We start from the raw sequence: 22,080 nt of genomic DNA on the forward strand, positions 1-22,080 counted from the left end.
TTTGGTTCACAACACAGACCAAGCAACAGTCCTCCTCCTCCTCCTCTCTCTCTCTGCTTCATACAGACCAAGCACATATATATAGTGCGCTCTCCAGCTAAAAGGATTAGATAAAGTTGAGATTATTGGAGATTGATTTGGGGCTATGTAATTTTAGACTGACTATACATTCATTCAAAGTTCATCCTAGCTAGAGTGCTAGTAGGAGATAATAAATGAGAATGAAAACTAAAGCCAATAACTTGGAGCCTTTACCAGCTGATTTGCCTCACGTCACCTCACCTTGTATATGCTTGCAATTTGGCCTTCTCGGGATAGCAAGGAAACTCTTGGCAGTGCGGGAACTAAGGTGTAGTCTGATCCAAACAACTAGCTCAACCTAGTTTCTTACTCGGCTAGCAAAAGCACCAAGCATGCCCTGAGAAAATGATATTGATTGATGCCATCTGTTGGGCCAAATGATTTATTGTTCATTGTTGCCTCTAGCTTGTTGGTATGCTACTTAGGGACCATTTAAAGCTCCGCCACGCGTCGGGAGTCCTAGAAACCGCGATGAGAATGAGGAGAGGAGAATAAAAGAGGGAGGGTCTAGGAACTGCTATTGGTCCAAGCGCAGGGCGACGGGAAGATTTGCCCGTCATGTGGGGCACAGGGTCATGTGGGGGCTTACCGTATGAGCGCAAAACAATTTTGGGTGGGCAGGCACTACGGGCGCGTGGACGCTGCGGACGGGGCACACGAGGGTTGCAGTTTGTCCCTTCACTCGAAGAGAGGGCATCAAGTTGTGGGTGACATGGCGCGCTCGTGATTTTGTCTTTTTCTTTTTTTATTTATTTCCGCTAAATCTTTGAAAAATCATAATAAATCATAGAAAAATCATAAAATGAAAATTTTAATTTTTTTTTGGACTCCTGATGAGTTGATCTACACAGTGAATATATAATATGGTATATTTTAGTATAATTTTTTTTGCTGTAGCTTTAAATCTATGTTTTTCTGTAATTAAATTGAATAATTCATATATGTAGTTCCTGTGGTCCAATTGTGGTGAAATTTTTATGGTGGGCTCATTATTGTATGCTTGAACTATGGTAAAAGTTTCATACCTAGTGGATCACGTATAACTTAGTTATCAATTTATTTAGCTTTATTCTTGTTAAATCTATGCTTTATCTATAACTAAGTTATACGGGCGCGTGGACAGGGCTCGCTGGACATGCGAGGGGCCGTAGCTGCCCCTTCAATCGAAGAGAGGGCACAAAGTTGTGGGTGACATGGGGCATGGCGCGCTCCGAGGCGCGAACGACATCGTTTGGAGGTTGAAGAGACATGATATACTCACTTATGTGTGGTTAGAGTTGGACCACAAACAACCATATAAGGTAGGAAAAGAAAAAAAAGAAAAAATATATAAAAATAAAATAAGTGAAAATTTAAGAAAAAAATAGAAAAACAGAAGGGTATTCTAGACCACTAATTATCTATTACTCTTAATTTTCATGTTTATGAGAAACATCATACAAATTGAAATCAAAGATATATATATATATATAAAGCATGTATGCAACCAAGCCAACCAAGCAGGGGTACTATAGATACATTCCATATCTTTCATCCACTCCAAAAAAAAGGAAAAAACAGGAGAAGTTGTTTTGTTAACAGTTTTCAAAAAGGTGTGCCCTCCTTCAGAGAAGCTACTGCTTCGGAGGAGGTGGAGTCGAAGAAGATTTTGAAGAAGCTGATGAAGCCTTTGAAGAATCCGAAGTTGTTTTTGAAGAATCCGAAGCCGAAGTCGTGTTTGAAGAAGCCGAAACCGAAGTCGATTTTGACGAAGCCGGAGCCGAAGCCGAAGTCGTGTTTGAAGATGTCGTCGGAGCCGAAGCCGAGCTCGTGTTTGAAGAAGTCGGAGCCGAAGCCGGAGCCGAAGAAGCTGTTTTGGGAGCCGCGGGGGACTTTCCAAACGGGGTGTCAGGCGGTGGCTGGAGCCAGGTGTCGCCGAGGATGTAGTGCGTGCCGACGAAGGGCTTGGCCTGCTGCTCGGTGAGGTCCAGCGCCCACCCCACCCTCTTCTTCTTCCTCTTGGCGTCGGCGCCGGGGCCAAAGCACTTGAACTCGCCGTAGTAGATGCCGCTGCTCTCCGGCTTGGCGATTTCCCAGCCGTCCCAGCCGACGGGGACCACCTCCTCCCCCATCTCCGTGTAGGCGTAGACCACCCGCGACGAGTCCCCCCACGCGCGTCCCAGGTAGATCTGTCCGCCCTTGACGCCGCCGATGCTGCAGTTCTTGAAGGAGAAGCCGGTGTCAATGGCGCCCTCGATGGACTTGGTCCGCTGCTGCGCCGTGAGCACGGCCACCTCCTTGACCACCGACTCGATGCGGCAGTCCTCGTAGAAGCTCCGGCCGAAGCCGAAGATGAAGTCGACGCTGCCCCTGATGAGGCAGCTCTTGAAATAGTGCAGGCCCTTGTGGTCGTACAGCGTGTCCTGCCCGCCGTCGATGGTGCAGTTGTAGACCTGCGCCTTGGTCCCGAACAGCCGCAGCGCCACCGCCTGCCCGCCCTTGGCGCCCGGCTTGGCCAGCGGCGCGTCGTTCTTGAGCACCACGCCGTACGCCGTGAAGTAGTCCGACTCCACCGCCAGCGTCGCGCTCCCCACCGTGCCCACGGGCTTGCCGCCGTCCTTGGCGGCGCGCGAGCGCGACGCCGCCGTGTCGTTCCAGACGACGGTGGCCGGGTTCGCCGGGTCCGACTTGAACGTCACGAACGGCTTGCTGATGTTGACGAACAGCTTCTCCCGGAACACCGCGCCGGGCTTCAGGTCCAGGATCACCCGCCGAGTGTTGCTCTCCGGGATCGCGTCCAGCGCCGCCGTGATGTTGGGGTAGTCGCCGTTGCCGCTGGGGTCGATCACGTACGTCACCTTCTTCGCCTCCGCCTCCTGCAGGCTCTTGTCCATGGGCTCCTTGCCCCCGTCGCCGGCGGACTTCTGCGCGTACAGCGCGTAGCTCTGCTGGTTCTGCACGATCCAGTTGCTGAACGCCCCGCCAGGCGCGTTGTTGGCGGCGGCCGGCGCCGCCGCAAGGAGCGCGGACACGACGAGGAGGAGGAGGAGCAGAGGCTTCGTCGTCGTCGTCGCCGCCGCCGCTCGCCGCCCCATGGTGGTCCGCCAATGCATGCCGCCGGCCGACCGATCGACGATCGACACCTCTCTTCTTCCTTGTCGATAGATGGACGGAGCTAGCGCGTGGTGGCCGGCCGTTTTTAAAGGTGGGGTTCTCCATGTTGACCGTCGGGTGGACCGCGCAGGTCGGCCATGGGCGATCGAGCTAATCCCGGAGCTCGGGTCCTCCGCCTCCATGAGCGGATGCACGCACGTTGCTGCTGCTTGTTTTCTGTGGCCATGCATGGATGAGGATGAGGGTGCACATGCACTCATGCTGCCGCGCGCGCAGTTTGAAATTTGTGGGGTCGTGACAGATCGAATCTCTCGCTCTCTGGCCCATGACGATCGATATAACTGGAGACACAAATGCAACCTCATACATGGGCTTACGGTGGTGCAATCAAATTGTGTGTGCCGCATGAACTCTATTAATTTTAGGATGCATATGTAACTATTCTTTTTAGTGATAGGTCATGTGTTCAACGATAATAAAGTGTTCATGGTTATTTCGTTAATCTCAAAGTTTTCCGGCCCAACTTATTAGTCTTTCAGAGGCGTGTACTTCCAATAATCCAACTACAGTACACATGTATAACGTCGACCTCAGGCCAAGGTACACTGATTTTTTTTTCTGTTTTGGATTAACACAGTGCTCGATGTTACTACCATTGCCTCTGAAAATCGAGATTAACAATATTTTTTTTAAAAAAAAAGAGATGAACACATACGTTAAGCGTTTGCACTAGAATGTCGGCGATTAAATTAGGATGCTGGCCTCTCTATTAATATAATCTATTTTGACCGCTTCTGTTAAACGTCGTTATTACCAGTCTACGCTTAGCATGCATGCCCGCACGGCCAATAATAAGGATTGATGGACCAATACAAATTCTGTTGTACGATAGTATATGCTACGTACAGTAGTCGTAGCCCGGCCGTATATGTGTAGCTAGCTAGCTAGCTAGCCCCTCCTGCATCTATCTCCATGTGTACTTTGCAATCAGTTGGTGCGTGTGCATGCACTGCACAGGCACAGCGCCCAAATTCCAACTCGATCCGTACCACGTACCCATGACGACGCGCGACGACGGACGATCGAGGAGGCGATTAATATTAGCGCAGCTAATCACGTACGCACTAATATAATAGTGGACTGTTGTAAACGGAGGAGCTAGCATATACTATAGTCGTCTTTTCTGTCTAGCTGATGGACTATATTATATATATAGCTAGCTAGTGCACGGTGGTACGTAGATATATAGTAGGTCTGACGACGACTAGTCGCCGGTCGCAGCCCTGACGTGGACGGCAGGCATGCGATGACGTGGCCGGTCGTCTCCGTGAAGAAGTTGGAGGCTAGCTCTGCGGAGGGTGGGGACCACCTCTGTACTCCTTCCCTAGCTCCCAGCTGGATGGACGTAGCTAGACCGTGGACGGGCGCTTTTCCAGCACGTGCGTCTTCTTCGACTGCGGTGGTGGCGGCAGCGGCCGACGGCAGACGGCCGGTGCATGATGTGATGAACTGCATGCGGCTCAGCTTTGTTTATTCCACGTTTGCTGCATTTTGACGGGCAAATTGGATCGATGGCTTAGTCGGAGTACCCACACTCAATCATCAGTGCAGCTGAAGGTTATGTTAATTAAATACACTATAGAGACATACCATGATATATCATACAGTTTAACAATTTTTTGTCCTCCATCTCTCACTCTTTGAACATATAATACACACATATGTATACAATACAATAAGGGAAAAAGAAAAGAAAAACCCTCCAGAGGGAAGGAACGGAGTAGCTAGTTCCCCCTCCAAAAAAACACACACACAAACAAAGTTAACTACTGATGAAAGAAGAAGAAAAAAAAATCTAACTTTCACAGTGTGCATATATATAAATATATAAACTAATATAGCATGTAGCTCTACTCTACCAGCTAGTAGCCTAGTACTACTTATATATGATAAAGTCAGAGCTAATAATTGAACACGAAAAATAAATTGAAGAGCACGTTTGGCTTTTGGTCTCGCCTCCCCTGTATCGTACGTCCGATCACAAATACACCGTACTGTACCGTACCCTCAATTTGAATTTGAATACGTATATGCGACTGACCATTTTGATCCAAATGCACGCAAAAATGACGTAAACATAGCTAGCAACAACAGTTGGATCCCTTCTTGCAAGTATAGTAATCACTGCGGCATCCTCCAGATGTCGTCGAGGCTCCAGAACGACGAGGAGCCGGACAGGATGCCGCCGTCGGAGAAGCCCTGCACCCAGCCGGTGATGTCGTGGTCGGCGGCGGTGCAGAGGTGCTGCAGCGCGGACGCCGTGGACCAGAAGTCGTAGTGCTGGTCGTTCTGCTGCTGCTGCTGCTGCATCGTCGTCGTCGTGGCCGTGGCGGCGCCCCAGTAGTCGTCGTCGTCAGCTGCGGTGAACGCGACGGCGGCGGATGCGGCGTGCGGCCGGGCGCCGCCGTCGTCGTGCGCGGTGTCGACGGACGTGAGCGAGCTGCAGGAGGAGCTGCTGCAGGTGACGGCGCTGCTGGGGGAGCAGCTGCTGCGGTTGCTGACGGTGGCGTCGTCCAGCATCTTCATGAGCGCGGAGGAGGAGGAGGAGGCCGCCATGCCGCCGCCCAGCACGCAGGTGGTCAACGACGGCGACGGCGGGTGGTGGTGTGCGGCGGCGGTGGCGCGCTCGGCGAGTCGCGGCATCCAGAGGAAGCGCATGGCGTCCTTGAAGCGCTTGCTGTTGACGTCGCAGTTGAGCTGCTTGGCGTGCTTCTGCACCCGCGTCCGCCAGTAGTTCTTGATCTCGTTGTCCGTCCGACCTGGCAGGTGCGCCGCGATCTTGGACCACCTGCAATATATATGCATGTCGATTATTTTTATTATGAATGATTTTAATCCTGTTTAACAATGATGGTGTACTGTATATCAAATCAGAACGTGCCTAATATTATATATGTCACATAATCATCATGGCTTTTATTTTTATGAGTGATTATTATTATATTACTGATGAAAGGAACAACTAATTTGGAATTATTATAATAAAAAAACAAAGGAAAACAAAAGAAGAAGCGTGCAAATTCTAAACTACACCATGCGTACTCAGCAGGCATATGGCATATAGAGTGATGACGATAGCATTTTTAGGTTTTTTTTTCCCCCGGAATGGATGGTGGTAGCCTTTTTAGAGAGCTCAACTCCGGCCTTCAAGCTTCAAACGTGCGTACGAATGAATCTACGAGACTACGACGATATATACGTACTATTCCTACCACTTTTTTTTTTCCCCAAAGCTGATACGTCGTATACGTACACGGTACACGTACACGTACAGTTAAGCCTTTGCTTGCCCCCGCTGGTTACACTGTGAAAATGCGTGTCGCGTACGTCAGGCACAACGCCGGGGTCGACACGTCCACGTCAACACCCACGTGGCGGAACAAAGAGTGCCTACAAGTGTGCTTGTTGTGCACGATGCGTCCACACGAGTCTCTCCCGTCGCGTCATCACTTTTGCATTGCGCAGTGCATCCACGTGTCGACTCGTGGTTGGTTGGTTAATCAGACGACCGATGCATATAGACATAAGTAGGGATTGTTCGCTATATTTTAGCCACTAAAACTATTTTAGCTACTCATAGATAATCAATAGGACTAAATTATTTTAGTTCTTTTTAGTCAGTGTATTTAGAAATTTAGTACTCCATTCATCTTAAACTTTAAGTTATTTTAAGAATCTTAGAAAGTAAAAAATATCTAAAGTTTATAACTAAATTTATATGATAAAATAATAATAATTATGATACCAACTAAATATAGTTAGATTTTTTGCTTAATTATATTTTCATAGTATACTCACTTATGTTACAAATCTTTAGTATTTTTCTCTACAATTTTGGTCAAACTTAAAAATACTTTGACCCTCAAATATTATTGAAATAATTTATAATTTAGAATAAATGGAGTAGCTACTAAAGTGACTAAAATTTAACTAGCTAAATTTAGCAAGTACAGGCCTGTTTGGTCCCCTTAGTAAATTTTAGTAAGCTAAAAGTATACTTTTGTTACAGAGTAATATAATTGATGGGATTCTGCGTTTGGCCAGAGTTAAAACTCGTTTAATGTTAATCAAATTTGTAAGGACGTAGCTAAGTACTGTGATTAGGAAGCAATTGATATAGTATAAGGCTATCTCCAACAGGGAGACCCATTTGGGAACCCAAACCTAAAATAGGTCTCCAACACAATACCTATAGCCTCCAACAGAGTACCCATACAGAAGATCTATTTTGGGTATCAGGAGAGGCATAACCCAAATTTGGGTATCCTCTCTCCTCGAGACCCATTTGCAGAGAGTGTTGTCTTTTAGGTCTTGTTGTTGGAGAAGACTAAAAATAGGTATGGAACCTTTTACCTGTAGCGCTACCAAAGAACAAATGGGTCTTGTATTTTGGATGACGATTGTTGGAGATAGTCTAAGCAGGTGATGATGGTGGTGGTGTGAGATAATAAATTACCGGTTGCCCCATCGGGAGTGGAGGTCGAGGATGAGGAGCTGCTCGTCGGCGGTGAAGTCGCCGCGCTTCACGTCCGGCCGCAGGTAGTTGAGCCACCGCAGACGGCAGCTCTTCCCCGTCCGCTTCAGCCCTGCATGCATGCATCGTCCACCATATATTATATACACCCAAATTTCAAGTTGCATGTGAGGACACACATGTGCAAGTTGCATATATATTTATATTTGATTCGAATTCTGCACATTGCTTATGTCATGCGTGCGAATAATATAGCATTAGCTAGCGGTGGATGCATATATGGGTGGCGGCAATCATTACTTTACTCTATATATATATATATATATATATATATCCATCCATCCATCCATCCATATCTCCGGTGTGGCGTCAGCCGTCAGCACACCGGAGACGATAGAGACGACGACCGGCATCGGCATCAGCTGCACGCGCCGATCGAGAACTTTATTATTCGAATTCTATATTATTCAAACATGGCACGGGGCGGCGACGACGACCTGAGTCTTCCAATAATCACCAACAAGTTGGCAACTTAATTTGCAGGTCGACGATCTCGACGCAACGATCCACGGAACTTAATCGCGATCGATTTTTTCTAGTAGTAGCAGGTAGCAGGTAGCAGCCATGCATGCATGACGGGAAGAGCGATCGATCGGCGGCGATCGACGAGCGTCGTACGTACGTACCGGCGGCGCGCGCGAGCGCGTTCCAGCGGCCTTCGCCGTGGTCGGCGATGTAGTTGATGAGCGTGAGGTCCTCGTCCACCGTCCACGGCCCGCGCCGGAGCTCGTCCCCGGCGCCCTCCTCCTCGCCGGCCGCCTGCTGCTGGTCCTGTTCGTCAGCCACCACCTGCTCCTGCTTCGCCATCATCGGCGCCGTGGCGGCCGGCCTGCTCGGCCCCCGTCGGCACGCCGCCGCCGCCACTCCAGGGAACATGCCTGCGCCGCCGCCGGCACTCTGACTCTGCTGAAGCACCATCTCCATCATATACTACGCCAAGAAAGAAGGAGCGCGTTGAGTGGTGGTGGATGTGGAGGAGGAGGCGGAGGAGGAGATCGTCGAGGTCGAAGCAAAAGGGAGAGACGACGGAGTTGGGGAAGACGGGGAGTGGGACTCGGACGCCTTTTATAGGGTTTCAGCCAGCGGGCTGGGCTGGAGATGGTGCTGCAAGTTGGGGGATGAGGGGACTGGAGGAGGAGGAGGAGGCAAAAGGAAAAAGAAACAGAGGAGAGGAGGAAGACGACGGGTGGTCAGAGGGAGCTCACGAATCAGTTTTCAAGTTCAAGAAAAAACTTGTCAAAAAAAAGTTAAAGAAAAAAACATCATTAGTGCAGGATCTTCTGTGGTAGCATGCATCGTGATCCCAGTGTGTGGTGGGCTGGGTTAATTAAGGCCTTGTTTAGTTTCATTTTTTTTTTGGAAAATTGACACCGTAGCACTGTCGTTTGTATTTGATAAATATTATCTAATCATGGACTAACTAGGCTCAAAAGATTCGTCTCGTCAATTCCGACTAAACTGTGCAATTACTTTTTATTTTCGTTTATATTTAATACTTCATGCATACGTCTAAAGATTTGATGTGACGGAGAATCTGAAAAATTTTGCAAAATTTTTTGAAACTAAACAAGGCCTAATTAGCTGGTGGCAAATCCTGCATGCTAGTAGAGCTGTGCACTGGCTGGTTAGAATCAAGGCATGCTAGCTTATACGTGTGTGTTATTCATAATAATATACTAACTAATATGCTCAATGGTGAGTACATTTGATTTACAAAACCTGCTCTATATGGTTTTCATTAACTCTAACATTGACATTAACACTTGCTTATTGTAGCCAGCTCTCTCATGTACCATGTTGTTGGTTTAAGTCCAGAATGGTTTTAAATTAATTAGTGTGCATGTCAAAGGGAGCATGCATGCATGTGACTTATAATATCTGTACAAACCGTTTTGGAACGAAATTCATAGCACAGCAGCCTGTACTACAGAGAGAGACCGGAAAGAAGATTAGGGATGGGGATTAGATATCAACATGCCCATGTGAGCAGCAAAAGGACCACAGCACCCAAAATTCCTCCCAATTCCCTTTCGTTTTCCAGACTCCTCTAATCTCATTCATTTCGATTTTTTCCCAATCATTTCGAGAGTTGCAAAGGCTGCATGTTTCTTCTCTTTTATAATAACTAACTAATTATTTGCTCCTCTAGCTCTAGTAGTAATCCTCTGTTCTTTAAATCGTCATCGCATATCTAACCCAGTTCTAGCTAGCAGAAGATACACTCGACTCCAGTGTGGAAAAAACCTTGACCAGGAATTTCGGACATGGAAAAAGCTTTGACCAAGAAGAGCTAGCCCAACACACTATGCACCACATGATTAATCCTCCGACGGTGTAGATCGAGATCAACCCCTCCCAAAAAATAGGAGACCACACACAATTAGTAGCAGGCTCTATTAATTTCAACAACCAACTGATGGTGTAGTTCTAGATTCGGCGTCGGCGTCGGCTGCGAACACGATCGACCTTTCCGAACTGTGCACTCACAATGCAAGACTCTATCATAGAGTACAAAACAATTAATTATATATTATTTATGGTATTTTGCTGATGTAACACTATATTTATTGAAGAAAGAGGTAGAAAAAATAAGACTCCAAGTCTTATTTAAACTCTAAGTCCACATTATTCGAGGTAATAAATAACTTTAAACTCTAGGATAGAGTTTGCATTGTGAGTGGCCTTATCGGCTATCTATGAGTGATAATTTTCAATACGAAGAACCTTATCTTGTGAATTGTGCGTGCATCCCCCTTGGCCTATTGGTGATGTGCCCATCATCCATCTGACTCCAATAGTTTCCATTCAGTTCCATGCATGCTTAAAAATATCCCAATCACCCGTCACTACCCAACACTGCTATAGATAAAAGAAATAACTAATTATATAGTTTACTTGTAATTTGTGAGATAAATCTTTTGAATCTAATTAGTCTATGATTAGACAATATTTATTAAATACAAACAAAAGTACTATTATTCATATTTTGCAAAAAAATTTGGAAGTAGACGAGGCCTACACACACACACTCTCTCTCACTATGATAGACGTGGCAATGGGCTTTGCCCGATGCAGGCACTGCCCGCCCATGTGAACAATGTGAGTACTCCTACGTCGACACTTTGATGAATTGGTGAATTGTGACACGTCTCTCGTTAGTGAATTGTGACACGCGCCGTGGAGTTTGTGGCGTCTCCTTGTTGCTCCATGTTTTGCGGAGGGCAAAGTGGTAGTAGGAGAGAGGACCGTGAATCAAGGTTGCACATGCATGCAAAATAGATGCCACCAGGGGGGTTGTTGATACGAAGATGGAGAGATGAGAATGAGGATGACACGCCACTTATTACTCCAGCTGCGTTGTCAGTGGACGATCGTGTGTACTTGGTGGTGATTGATATATTTGCCGAGATGACGATGCATCGGCGGCGGCAGCAGCAGCAACAGTGACAGCCATGATGCATCGTCATGGATGGCTAGGTGCTTCATTGGAGCAATGGGAATTGACGTAGCAACTAGCAGCAGCCGCACCGCACCACGGGGCTCTTGTTGCTGGTGCATATCTCTCGGTGGTGCTTAAAAAAAAAAACATCTGAACTCAGATCTTAGGCCTTTGTGTTTCAAATTTTTTTTAAGATTTTTTATCACATCGAATCTTAAGGCACATGCATAGAGTATTAAATATAAACGAAAATAAAACTAATTATACACTTTACCTGTAATTTACAAGACGAATCTTTTAAGCTTAGTTAGTCCATAATTAGATAATAATTACCAAATACAAACGAAAGTGCTACGATACCCAAAATCCAAAATTTCAACCGTCCGATAAGACAAAGGTGTAGTGTCCTTTTTGTTAGTCATCCTATAATCTTTATTTAAGCAAGAAATTTATAGACAGTTTCTTTATTTTTAATTTATGTCGAAGGAGGACCCTTTTTGGTATGTAGGAATTTTACGGAAGACCCAAATTTTTCTTAAAAAAAGCGTTCCAAAAATGCCTGGATAGCTCTGTTTTCTTCCGTTTGATCTGGTTTCTTCCTACTAGCTAGTATATATAGAGTGTGTTTGGTTCCTGCATAACCCTCTAGCCAGGCTTCCACAGTACAGGTTGCGCCTGTTTGGTTTCCTAGTCAGCCTCCTAGCCAGGCTTACGCAAGCCCAATTTGTACCGTTTTTCTGGCTTCCTGGGAACGCCCGATTTGGCCGTCTCCACGGAGCCAGGCTTGCGCCAGGCTCGAGCGTGAGTCCGCTCACCCCCCTCATTCGCGAATCTCCTCCTCCTCCGGTCGTCTCCTGCTTCCCTCTGTCGGTCGTGAGTGCGCTCCTACTCCGGTCGTCTCCCCCGCTCCCCGCCATCGCCGATGTGGGCGCGAGCCGCAACAACGAGGTGGAGCGCGGTGGAAGCGGAAGAGTGCTCCACGGGCGGCGCGCCATGGCTCCTCGTCCGCCGCGCCACTAGCACCGACAGCCTCGCCCCACCAACAGCCTCATCCTCGGCATTGGGCTTCATCGCCAAGGTCAGCATCGCCATCGCGCTTGGCCTCTCCTTCACCATCATCTGGACCTCAGTCTCCCCAACTTCCTCCTCCCAGCAGATCTCTACCAAGCGCTCCTCCTTCGCAGCCGAAGTTGCCGCACCGCCAACTGCCTTCCACAATCGCACTGCCGCCGCCGGCGGCGGTGGGCACGCTCACCGGAAGCCCCGCTCCATCCCGCACAGCCACAAGAAGCGCCACCCTGCTCCGTCTGGATCCCATTCCCTTCCCCACCGCTCCAATGCCACCGCCTCGCTGGATGCCGCCGTTGTGAAGCCGCCGCAGCTGGAATTGGAAGACGCGCCATGGCTCCTCGTCCACCGCGCCAGAGGGCGAGCACCACAAGGACGTGGATAGGGTGCTCGGCGAGGAGGACAGCAGTGAGGTTCATGCTCACCGGCTGTTCGACACAATACCTCAAAAGCGGTGAACTCACCCTCCCAAAGAAAAGGTGACTCTATACAAAGCAAGTCATCCAACCAAACAAACATGTCTATAGCCGGGCTAACACAATGCAAACAACCAAACAACTGTGAATTGGCTTAGTTAGAGCAGGCTAAGACTAGCCTGTCTTAGTTTTGCTAGCCAGGCTTGTCTAGAAAACGAACCAAACACACCCATAAGGCCTTGTTTAGTTCGCGAAAAGAAAAGGTTTTAGGTGTTGTAGCATATTTGTAAGTATAGTAATTATTATCCAATCATAGACCAATTTTGTTTAAAGATTTAATTTGTTTATCAAAATATATGCAAACTGTGCAATTAGTTATTTTTAATCTATATTAGTGCCTCATATATATGTCTAAATATTCGATGTGATAGAACGAAAAGTTTATAGGTGGGTGGAAACTAAACAGTGCCAAGAAAAGCTTCATGTTCCTCTGTTTTCTCCCAAGAAACAGCAGCCGTACTACAAGGACTCCGAAACTCTTCTACGTTATAGGCTCAAGCAACATTTGCAAAGATTTCTTTTCGCAAAAAGGTAAAACACCTGCAAAAAAAAAAGATAAACCACCAAAAATGTTTCGTTTTTGCTCTCTTTTATCAAGTGTGGTGTGGCTCCTGAAGTCACTCGGTACGTGGCGACGAATACGAAAGACTGGTCGTACTACAAGATTTGAGAACACAGACAGGTTGGCGTATTTTATACTACAGCTTACGCACACACAAATCGCACGCTATTCAAATTCAAAATCCGTATCCTACGCCCGGAAAGAAAAAAAAAGGTCACCTCTCGAGACAGCGACGCCGGCGTATACGTATACATCAGTGTCAACTGTCACGCCGGCCCGTATTCCAGTGAGCCTGGACTTTCTACGCTCACAGCAATTCTAAATAAAACGGTAGTACTAAAAAAACACCCATGGAATGAAATATAGTCTATTCTGAATTTCTGATCGAGGTAGAAAATGTAGAATGTCAAGTCTATTCTAGCGATGGTCAGTCAGTCAATGATCACAGTTCGTTTGGAAGAAGCTAGCTAGGTCTTGTTTTAGTTTCGAAAATTTTTTGGATTTTGGAACTGTAACATTTTCATTTTTATTTGTCAAATATTATCTAATCATAGACTAATTAAACTTAAAAGATTCTTCTCATAATTTATAAGCAAACTGTGCAATTAGTTTTTGTTTTCGTCTATATCTAATGCTTATTTCAAGCTATGATGTGACGGAGAATCTTGAAAAGTTTTTAGTTTTGGGATGAACTAAGGACTTGTTTAGTTCCAAAAAATTTTGCAAAATTTTTTAGATTTCCCGTCACATCAAATCTTTAGACGCATGCATGGAGTATTAAATATAGACGAAAATAAAAATTAATTGCACAGTTTGGTCGAAATTGACGAGACGAATCTTTTGAGCCTAGTTAGTTCATGATTGGACAATATTTGTCAAATACAAACGAAAGTGCTACTATTCCTATTTTACAAAATTTTTTAGAACTAAACAAGGCTAAACAAGGCGCTACTCCCTCTAGTTTGCATCGGAGGTACGGTGTCCTCTGCCCTCGTGCGCCGGCAACAATTAACCGTGGCCGGCCGGCCGGCCGGCCGCGCTTCCACGGCGGCGCCATTGTTGACGGTTTACCGGTAGGAAAAACATTTTTAGCAGCATGCATGCATGTCGAAATATATGCGTGCGGGAATGACCGGTGTTTCAGACGGTTACGCACGTACAACGCACCAGGAGGAACGGTAACAGTGTATTGTTTTGTTTCGTTTCGTTTCTGACAGGGACCAATTAGTTAGTTATTATGCAAAGGACGAACAGTGATGCCGTACGTGGTTCTTTCAGACAGGGACGACCAGCAATGGATGAACAGTAATGCCGTATTTTTCAGGCAGGGGACAAACAGTTAAAAGCATTTCGCATGTGCCCCTACGTACGTACGGTTGTTGTGTTTCCATCGTTAACCACAAAAAAAACCGAGAGAATGTTCAAGCAAAAATCCAGCGAGTCTTGTACCTAATGTAAGGCATTGTCTGACATAGCTTCTCTACCAGCTCTAGAGCATTTAGAGTCGTAGGAAGCGGATGTTGCCGACAAATGTGGTAGGTTTTGTTCACTATGATGAGCTGTTTTGCTAAATCGGTTAGTGAAATGGCTCTAACCTACGTTACACGAGTACGGGTAAGAATATCCGATATAATATGTATCGGATACGCGGATACACACTTTCTCAAAAGAAAACTCACTAAAATAGTGTATCCGCGTATCCAACGAGTATCGGATACGGATACATCATCTCCCTTGGAGTATCCATGTAACATAGGCTCTAACTCCATTGGTAAAGTTGTTTATAAAGCTAGAAAAGAAAAACTATTTCACTGGTGAATTGAAGCCATGCCAAATAGGCTGACTTGGCAACTCAATGGAAGCCTCCAAAGTCCACACAAGTGGCCAAGTACCGACCACATCGTGGGTCCTGCTTGCTCGCAATCAGTTGCAGACTTTGCAGTCTCCTCCGTGGCGTGCTCTGCGATCCGTCTGCTCTGTTGCCTCCGAAACGCTAGCATGTCAACTCTTTTCGGAACTGGTAGGTAACAAAACACAGCTCCAACTTTGGCCTTGTTTAGTTCCAAAATATTTTGCAAAATCGACACTGTAGCTTTTTCGTTTGTATTTGACAAATATTGTCCAATCATGGACTAACTAGGCTCAAAAGATTCGTCTCGTCAATTTCGATCAAACTGTACAATTAGTTTTTATTTTTGTCTATATTTAATACTTCATGCATGTGTCTAAAGATTCGATGTGACGGAGAATCTAAAAAAATTTTTAGGAACTAAACAAGGCCAGTCAGTCAGTCACAACAGTTGTGTTGAAAAATAAATAAATAAACACATGTATACATTCAGTGTTCGTTATGCACGACAGCTGTGCTGAAAACTACATCTCGAATCGCGCAAAAAGGAACAACCAAATTCGTTATGTTTTTCTATACCCTATGGGTGCACAAGTTCGTGACCCTAGAGAGGAAGAAGCTGCAAAAAACTAAGCACAGGCTTTGACTAACCCAACACCTATTAGTGTACAGAAAAAGAATAGCATCAGCCATCAGCTTGTCAAGTCGTATGCGATGCAATCCGTCCGCTTGTCACGGCCGGCCGGCCGCCGCCGCCGCCGCAGCCACCGGCGGCACACGCACCCAACTTCGGCGATCTGGAATGGAAACCGTGGTTAGCTTATTAGAAAACTGACAAAGTCATTAGGTGGAGCCGAAAGGGACGGCAACGGCAACAGCTGTGTGGTTTAATTATGAACAGGTTTCCAGTGTGACGATTTCTACACGCATTTGGCATGCGTGTGTTGGCAGATGAAATCTGGTCAAATTCAGAGGGAAGAATGCTGGGTTAACGGGCTTGACGGTCAGGCAGGGCGTGATTAACTGACTCCACAGGTTGGACTGTTGTGTACTTGTGCGTAGGGGACATAGCTTTGAATGAAAATTCCTCAGGAATTTGATGCCACCAAATTGTAGTATGGTATGGATGGAATATTTTTGCTTGATGAATGGCAGAAGATGGCAGTTTGAGTGGCAGAAAATGTGCATCTCTTTGTGTACATGCCTTTTTTTTCATAGATTTAAGCAGAAGTTCAGTGTGCACAGTGGGAACGTGGAAAAGCTACCATGGAGGCAGCAGGGGAAATGCAGACGGCTCTATCAAGATCAGTTTTTTTTCCTGTCATCTTTAGTTTGATCCCTTTTGACACACTGACTCTATTTGAGGATATTTTGATGATGCTTAGAAAGACGTGACAGACAGGACAGAGCAGGAAATGGGAGGGAAAAAGCATGCGTGTCCCTGCATCTTTAGCATTCTAGATGATGAATCATCATGCTGTCAGAAAGCAGAACATCACTTCAGAATTTCATGTACTCGTAGAACGGATTCTACTCTCTGTTTACTAGTAGTACACTACTAGTGATAGTCCACTTTCTAGAAGCTCTGTTTCTTTGACTAGCTTCTCGGCATGACTTGGATTCCAAAATTCCGCTTCAGAAAATCAGGAAATGTTCTTATATTTGTTTCTAGAGAACATTGTAGCTGTCTTCACATAGCCCTCATGTTTCCTTATCAGATAAATTTAAAAATTCTCAGTTTCTAGTGTTAAGTTAGTTATTACTTCATTTTTCATCTTGTTGTCTTATACCAACTTATGTTAATTTTCTGACTTTTCTCCACTGAATCAATCAACTTCTGTTTAATGCACAATATGACCAGGATGGAGTTGTTTTTTTTATAGATAAAGGTATGGAGTTGGTATATGACAATAATTAGCGAAAGCTACTGGATATCCACCAGACGCATACTTTAAGTAGTTAATCATGCGACTGACTATACTTAGTATGTGACTTGCATTATTTGTCACACATTAACTAATCAGACGCCCTGACCAATTATTGGTACCTGACCCTAGTCTATCAGCCGTCTAGTAGTGCCCATTGCTTCATGACAAAACACTTATGCTGGTGCTGACTGGTGAGCAGTGAGCAGCATTCAGGCTTTGGTTATCCTGTCAGTGCCACACAGAACACAAGGATCAGAGGTTCAGAACTCTGACGAAAATGTAATCTATTCTCAAATAAAGTTTATCAGTATTAGTCACGCAAACCATGCTTCTCATTAAGATAACTCCTTATACTAAACTAAGCATAAAGTGGCATGCATGCCATGGATAAGGTTATCTAATCTTTGATTCCTGAACACCAATGCACAGGCTACTCTACTCCAGCTAAGGCAGGCACCTACCACCAAACTGCACTGCCAAGAAAACTTTCTGCACCCAAAGTGGGGAACTAGTGGGAGGGAAGGGGACACCCAGGGGAAATGCCATGCATCTATTCAACAAAGTAGGCCCTCATGTTCACCACTGCTTATGACCAAAGTTAAAGGATGGCTCAAAGTGATTAAAGATGGAAATTGAAAACAAGCACGGGTTATGTGAGATTCTTTTACCTTTGCTTCCTTGAGGCAAACACTTGGTGATATGCATGCCTTTTGGTACCATCACAATGTGAAATCAAAGGTGGAAAGCTGTGGAGAATTGCAGGTGCATGCAGGGGGAAGTTATTCCTTCGAGACACTGAGAAAGCAGGAGACAGAGACACAAAAGCAATTCATCTCTCAGGTCAAATGACCAATCAAAACTGGCCTCTTCTTCTAGTTGTGTGATTTTAGATGCTGATATCTTGAATTTTCTTGGACAGCTATATTTTGTTGACTCGTTTACTTTAGCCACTGGCCAGTCATTAAGTCACGTTGTTGTATTCAGCTTAGTGTGCAGAGATATGACTCTAGTGGTGCAGTAAAACTGAAACAACAGTTTACAGGCAGGAATTCTTTGGTACATCATCTAGACCTGATGGCTGATGGGATCATTCCAAAAACAATAAAACATATTTTTAATCTTTCAAAATAATTCTAGACTAGATAGGTTAAAAGGTGCACCCCTAAATAAAACGCACCAATTGCAAGAAAGCGACGACCACAGCAATTGTCAGGAACTTTCCAGGGCAGCAACACATCTGAGGATGGACATGAGCAGCACTCGGCCACTGATCATACGCTCAACTTGCCATCAAGTGCCTGATACTGAATTACTGACAGCCATGATCTCATCTGCTGTGGTGCTGTGGTGGTTGTGCTAATCAGAAACCTTTTTGCCGTCACCAGCAGCTGGGATTCAGCATGCGCTGCGTGGTGCTGCTGCAATGATGGCCTCTATGTTCAGGTTGTTTGCTGGTGGTGTCCATTGCGATGTGATTGTTGCACTGATGATGATTCGTGTTCAGATAGATTCTCGACGTGTCGATCTCCCATGTCTTGCTGTTTGCCAGGTCCCCTCTTTCTCCTCATGATTTTAGAGGAGATGGATAGCATCTTGCGGATGCTTTATGTCATTCTCATTTATCTTTACTATTGCTAATGAGAGGCTGAAATGAAGACTTCACATTAATTCTCACGCTAGAAAAAGGGTAAAATCTTAGAAATTCTCGCAATAAACAAAGGCATCTTGCTTTTAATTTAATAGACTCTAAACATAATCACAGGATTATTCCGTTTTATAAAAAACTACCCATCACTATCATTATAAAAAAAAATACATAAAGTGATCCTCAAATTCTTCATCTAAATTACTTATCACAGCTTATATGGAAGACAACTCAAAATAATTCCTAAGTTTGTATCTGAATTCCTACCTCTGTCACTTTGAAGGGAAACTCAAATAAACCCCTAAATTTGCAATGAAATTACCCATATCCACTATTATGAAAGAAAATTTAAATTAACTCTCTAAATTTGCATCTAAATTACCAAATGCTATGAAAGATAATGCAACATAATTTGTAAGTTTGTATTAAAATTACCCACATATGCCATTATGAAAATTAACACCTTTTAATTTGTATAAATATTATCCACCTCAGACATAATAAAAGATAAACAAAAATACCTCTCAAATCTGCATTAATTACTAATATAAGTTATTCTGAAAAAAAATTAATATCCATAAAGTATGGTGTATTTATTTCTATGTTGCACACTTATACCTTTGTTATTAAGTTAAAAGTAATCACAATGTTATGTTCCACCATGTAGACCAAGTAAACATGTATATATTAGGTTAAAACTCTTGGTCCATGTGGAACATTTATATTGATAGCTTATCAAGCGTGAAATGTTTTTCTTAACAAACCATATAGCACTGATGCTAATAATTTACTTTAAGTTACATTATTAAAGAATTTCATAAATTGCTATTTTAAATAAGTTTGTATGTTTTTCATGAAACATTGTGTTGTATGAATATTGATAATTTATTTTAAGCACTCTATGTTTGATAAAACAATACTACTACAAATATTGTAGAATGTTTTTTTAATAAAACTTAAATGAAAATTTTGAATAAATGCTACAATAATATCTAGACTTTCAACTTGACATGTAGATAAAGAAATGTAAAAATAGATTAAAAGTTGAATGCTAAAATATAGATTTTTGATGTAACAAAAAGGGATGCCGAAGTAAGAGCTTATGTAACGAAATCCATATCATGCTAGAAAAAACCCATAACTTCTAGAAATTTTAACTAGAGGTTCCTAATGAAGCCTGTGCGTGTTAATTCTCACGCGACCTCTAGAAAAAAAAGGTAAGTACTAGAAACAAAACAATCTGGCCATCATTTAGGAAGAATTGTCCAACTCTTTGATTTAAAAAAAATACAAAGCACCACATAAATCTATATTTAAACTACCCACCTATGACATAAAAAACATGATATAATCCTAAATTTTCATGTAAGTACTCACACGCTATTACGATATATGGTCTACATAATCCCTTAAATTTGTGCCCATTGTGTCAGATGCATATTGAAGATAAACAGATATGCCATGTAAACAAAAAATTCTGTTAATGTAGATGTGTTGATGGCGCCTAACGAAGCGTACGTAGTGGTACTAATATGATGTTATATATATTGTTGTTTTTTTATATATAAATTTGATAAAATTTAAAATAATTTAATTCAGACAACACTTGAAGTTTAGGGACTCCACATTAATAAACCTCACAAAACGCAGCAGCAAAAAAAAAAAAATTAAAGAAACCTCATAAGTTCTGAAGTAGAAGGATTGTAAACAAGTGCATGTATCTTTTACGGCAAGTTTAAATCATGGAACTATACCAGCCTGAATCATAGACTTCTTGCTCCAGTCGTAGACGCCAAGGAAGTTAATTAACTGAAGCTTTTTTTTGCAAAAAGGGTCTGAACACATTGTGACACCTAAAGAAAATCAAAGACACCGCCGACTTAACACCTGAAGCTAAGAAAGTAGAGGAAAAACGACGCTGGAGGAACTTGTGGCGAAAGCTCGGCATGCATGTTCATACGGGCATATCTGCATGGCGACCAGTCGTCGTCAGATGAACTTTGGCCGCAGACTTTTTTGCAGTCCAGAATGCTAGCTGTTTGTGGATGGTCAACACGTCGAGGACTCGAGAGAGGAGGATCTACCGGAGAAGCTATTTGTGGTGCTCGTAGGTTGCAGGGTCGTGCCTGCCATGCCCATGCAGTAACCTTCAGCTGCTACAACTTCAAGTGTTGTCTGAACTCTCTGAAACCGTGTTGTTTTTGTTGTGCCCTCTGCTCTGCATGCCCCTTGACGTACGACTACGACTACGAACTCGTCAGTCACAGTTGGCACTGCATGCGACGGCCGGCGTGTAGACTGGCCCGAAAGCGATGACTGAAAGCTAGGTACTATATGCAAGACTATGTGAGACCAACTTATGTATAACTCTGGAATTAGTGCTCAGTTTTCTTTTTGAAAACACCGTCAAGAAATAGAGTTTATGTACAGAATTAGTGCTCAAAATCACTTGGGCACTGGGAAGTTTATAAATATATAAGTTGGTTCAGATATTTGAGCTAAGCAAAGCAAGCATGGTTGATGGTGCATGGCATGGGCCACATTGCTGGTTGATCGGGAGATTCGGCCCGGTTACTACTGTGCGGTGCCGGGCCACGGAGTGCAGGAAGAACTGCTGGGGCCCACTTAAGCCCATCATCTGGATGCTCTGCTTTCAGCTTGAGCAGGCATGGACAGAGTAGGAAACTAGGAATTCAGTCGCAGCTTTAAACTTTGCATAGGGAGGGAGACATGATACAGAAATGAAGATAGTCCTTAGTAACAGTCCTTAGTTGAGCACCAGGTAACATTTAGGCTTTTGTTACACTGTCAGTGCCAAGTGCAACACTGAACATAAGGATCAGGAACTCAACCAAATAAATATGCACATCCACACAACTAAAGTTCAGCATCCATGTAGTATTCATGCGTATCATGCTTCAGATTAAGATAACTCTAAAGGTGAATTGCATAGATAGAGACAATCAGTCTTCATTCTTCGACAATCAACACCAACACAAGGGTAGCTCTAGCTGGCCACACCTACCAGGTCCAAACTACCCTGCAAATTTTTGTGTAATTCTGCAAGAAAAGCAGTGTGCTGTTCTGAACATTCCTTTCTTCTTAATGCAACTAGTATAGGAGTTTAGGACTACAGCTTGGGCTTAGTGGGGGGCCGCTGTTTCTTATAAGCTAAAGTTTGGCTCAGAGCTTGAAATAATAACAAGAAGTTCAGTGAGATTCCTCCATTGCTTCCATAAGCCAAACACTGGCATGCTGTTCTACCTTTGCCGTGTGAAATCATAGGTGAAAATGGATGTAGACTAGGGAAATTAGTTATTATGCAAGAGAAGTTTTCTTGTACTT

The 22,080-nt window shown here is 44.3% G+C and overlaps 2 protein-coding genes across 2 annotated transcripts; both read right to left on the reverse strand.

Annotated features, from left to right (window-relative positions):
- Positions 1,478–3,371, reverse strand: LOC8085987 (putative pectinesterase 63). Its single transcript, XM_002451230.2, has one exon. It carries the CDS (start codon positions 3,354–3,356, stop codon positions 1,695–1,697), a length of 1,662 nt encoding a protein of 553 aa, XP_002451275.2. The 5' UTR covers positions 3,357–3,371; the 3' UTR covers positions 1,478–1,694.
- Positions 4,832–8,952, reverse strand: LOC8085988 (transcription factor JAMYB). The gene is made up of 3 exons (XM_002451231.2): positions 8,395–8,952; positions 7,691–7,820; positions 4,832–6,022 (listed from the first exon to the last, which is right to left on the reverse strand). Exons 1-3 carry the CDS (start codon positions 8,693–8,695, stop codon positions 5,356–5,358), a joined length of 1,098 nt encoding a protein of 365 aa, XP_002451276.2. The 5' UTR covers positions 8,696–8,952; the 3' UTR covers positions 4,832–5,355.

The sequence above is a fragment of the Sorghum bicolor genome, chromosome 5, assembly GCF_000003195.3.
Source record: "Sorghum bicolor cultivar BTx623 chromosome 5, Sorghum_bicolor_NCBIv3, whole genome shotgun sequence".
Classification (NCBI taxonomy): Eukaryota; Viridiplantae; Streptophyta; class Magnoliopsida; order Poales; family Poaceae; genus Sorghum; species Sorghum bicolor.

What these genes read in the sequence shown, in the direction of transcription:
- LOC8085987 (XM_002451230.2), bottom strand. Translation starts at nt 3,356, where the DNA reads ATGGAGGCGGAGGACCCGAGCTCCGGGATTAGCTCGATCGCCCATGGC.
- LOC8085988 (XM_002451231.2), bottom strand. Translation starts at nt 8,695, where the DNA reads ATGATGGAGATGGTGCTTCAGCAGAGTCAGAGTGCCGGCGGCGGCGCA. An exon ending in CGCGCTCGCGCGCGCCGCCG is followed by an intron (nt 7,821 to 8,394) that starts GTACGTACGTAC and finishes GCATGCATGCAG; the next exon opens with GGCTGAAGCGGACGGGGAAG. An exon ending in CACTCCCGATGGGGCAACCG is followed by an intron (nt 6,023 to 7,690) that starts GTAATTTATTAT and finishes TATATATTGCAG; the next exon opens with GTGGTCCAAGATCGCGGCGC.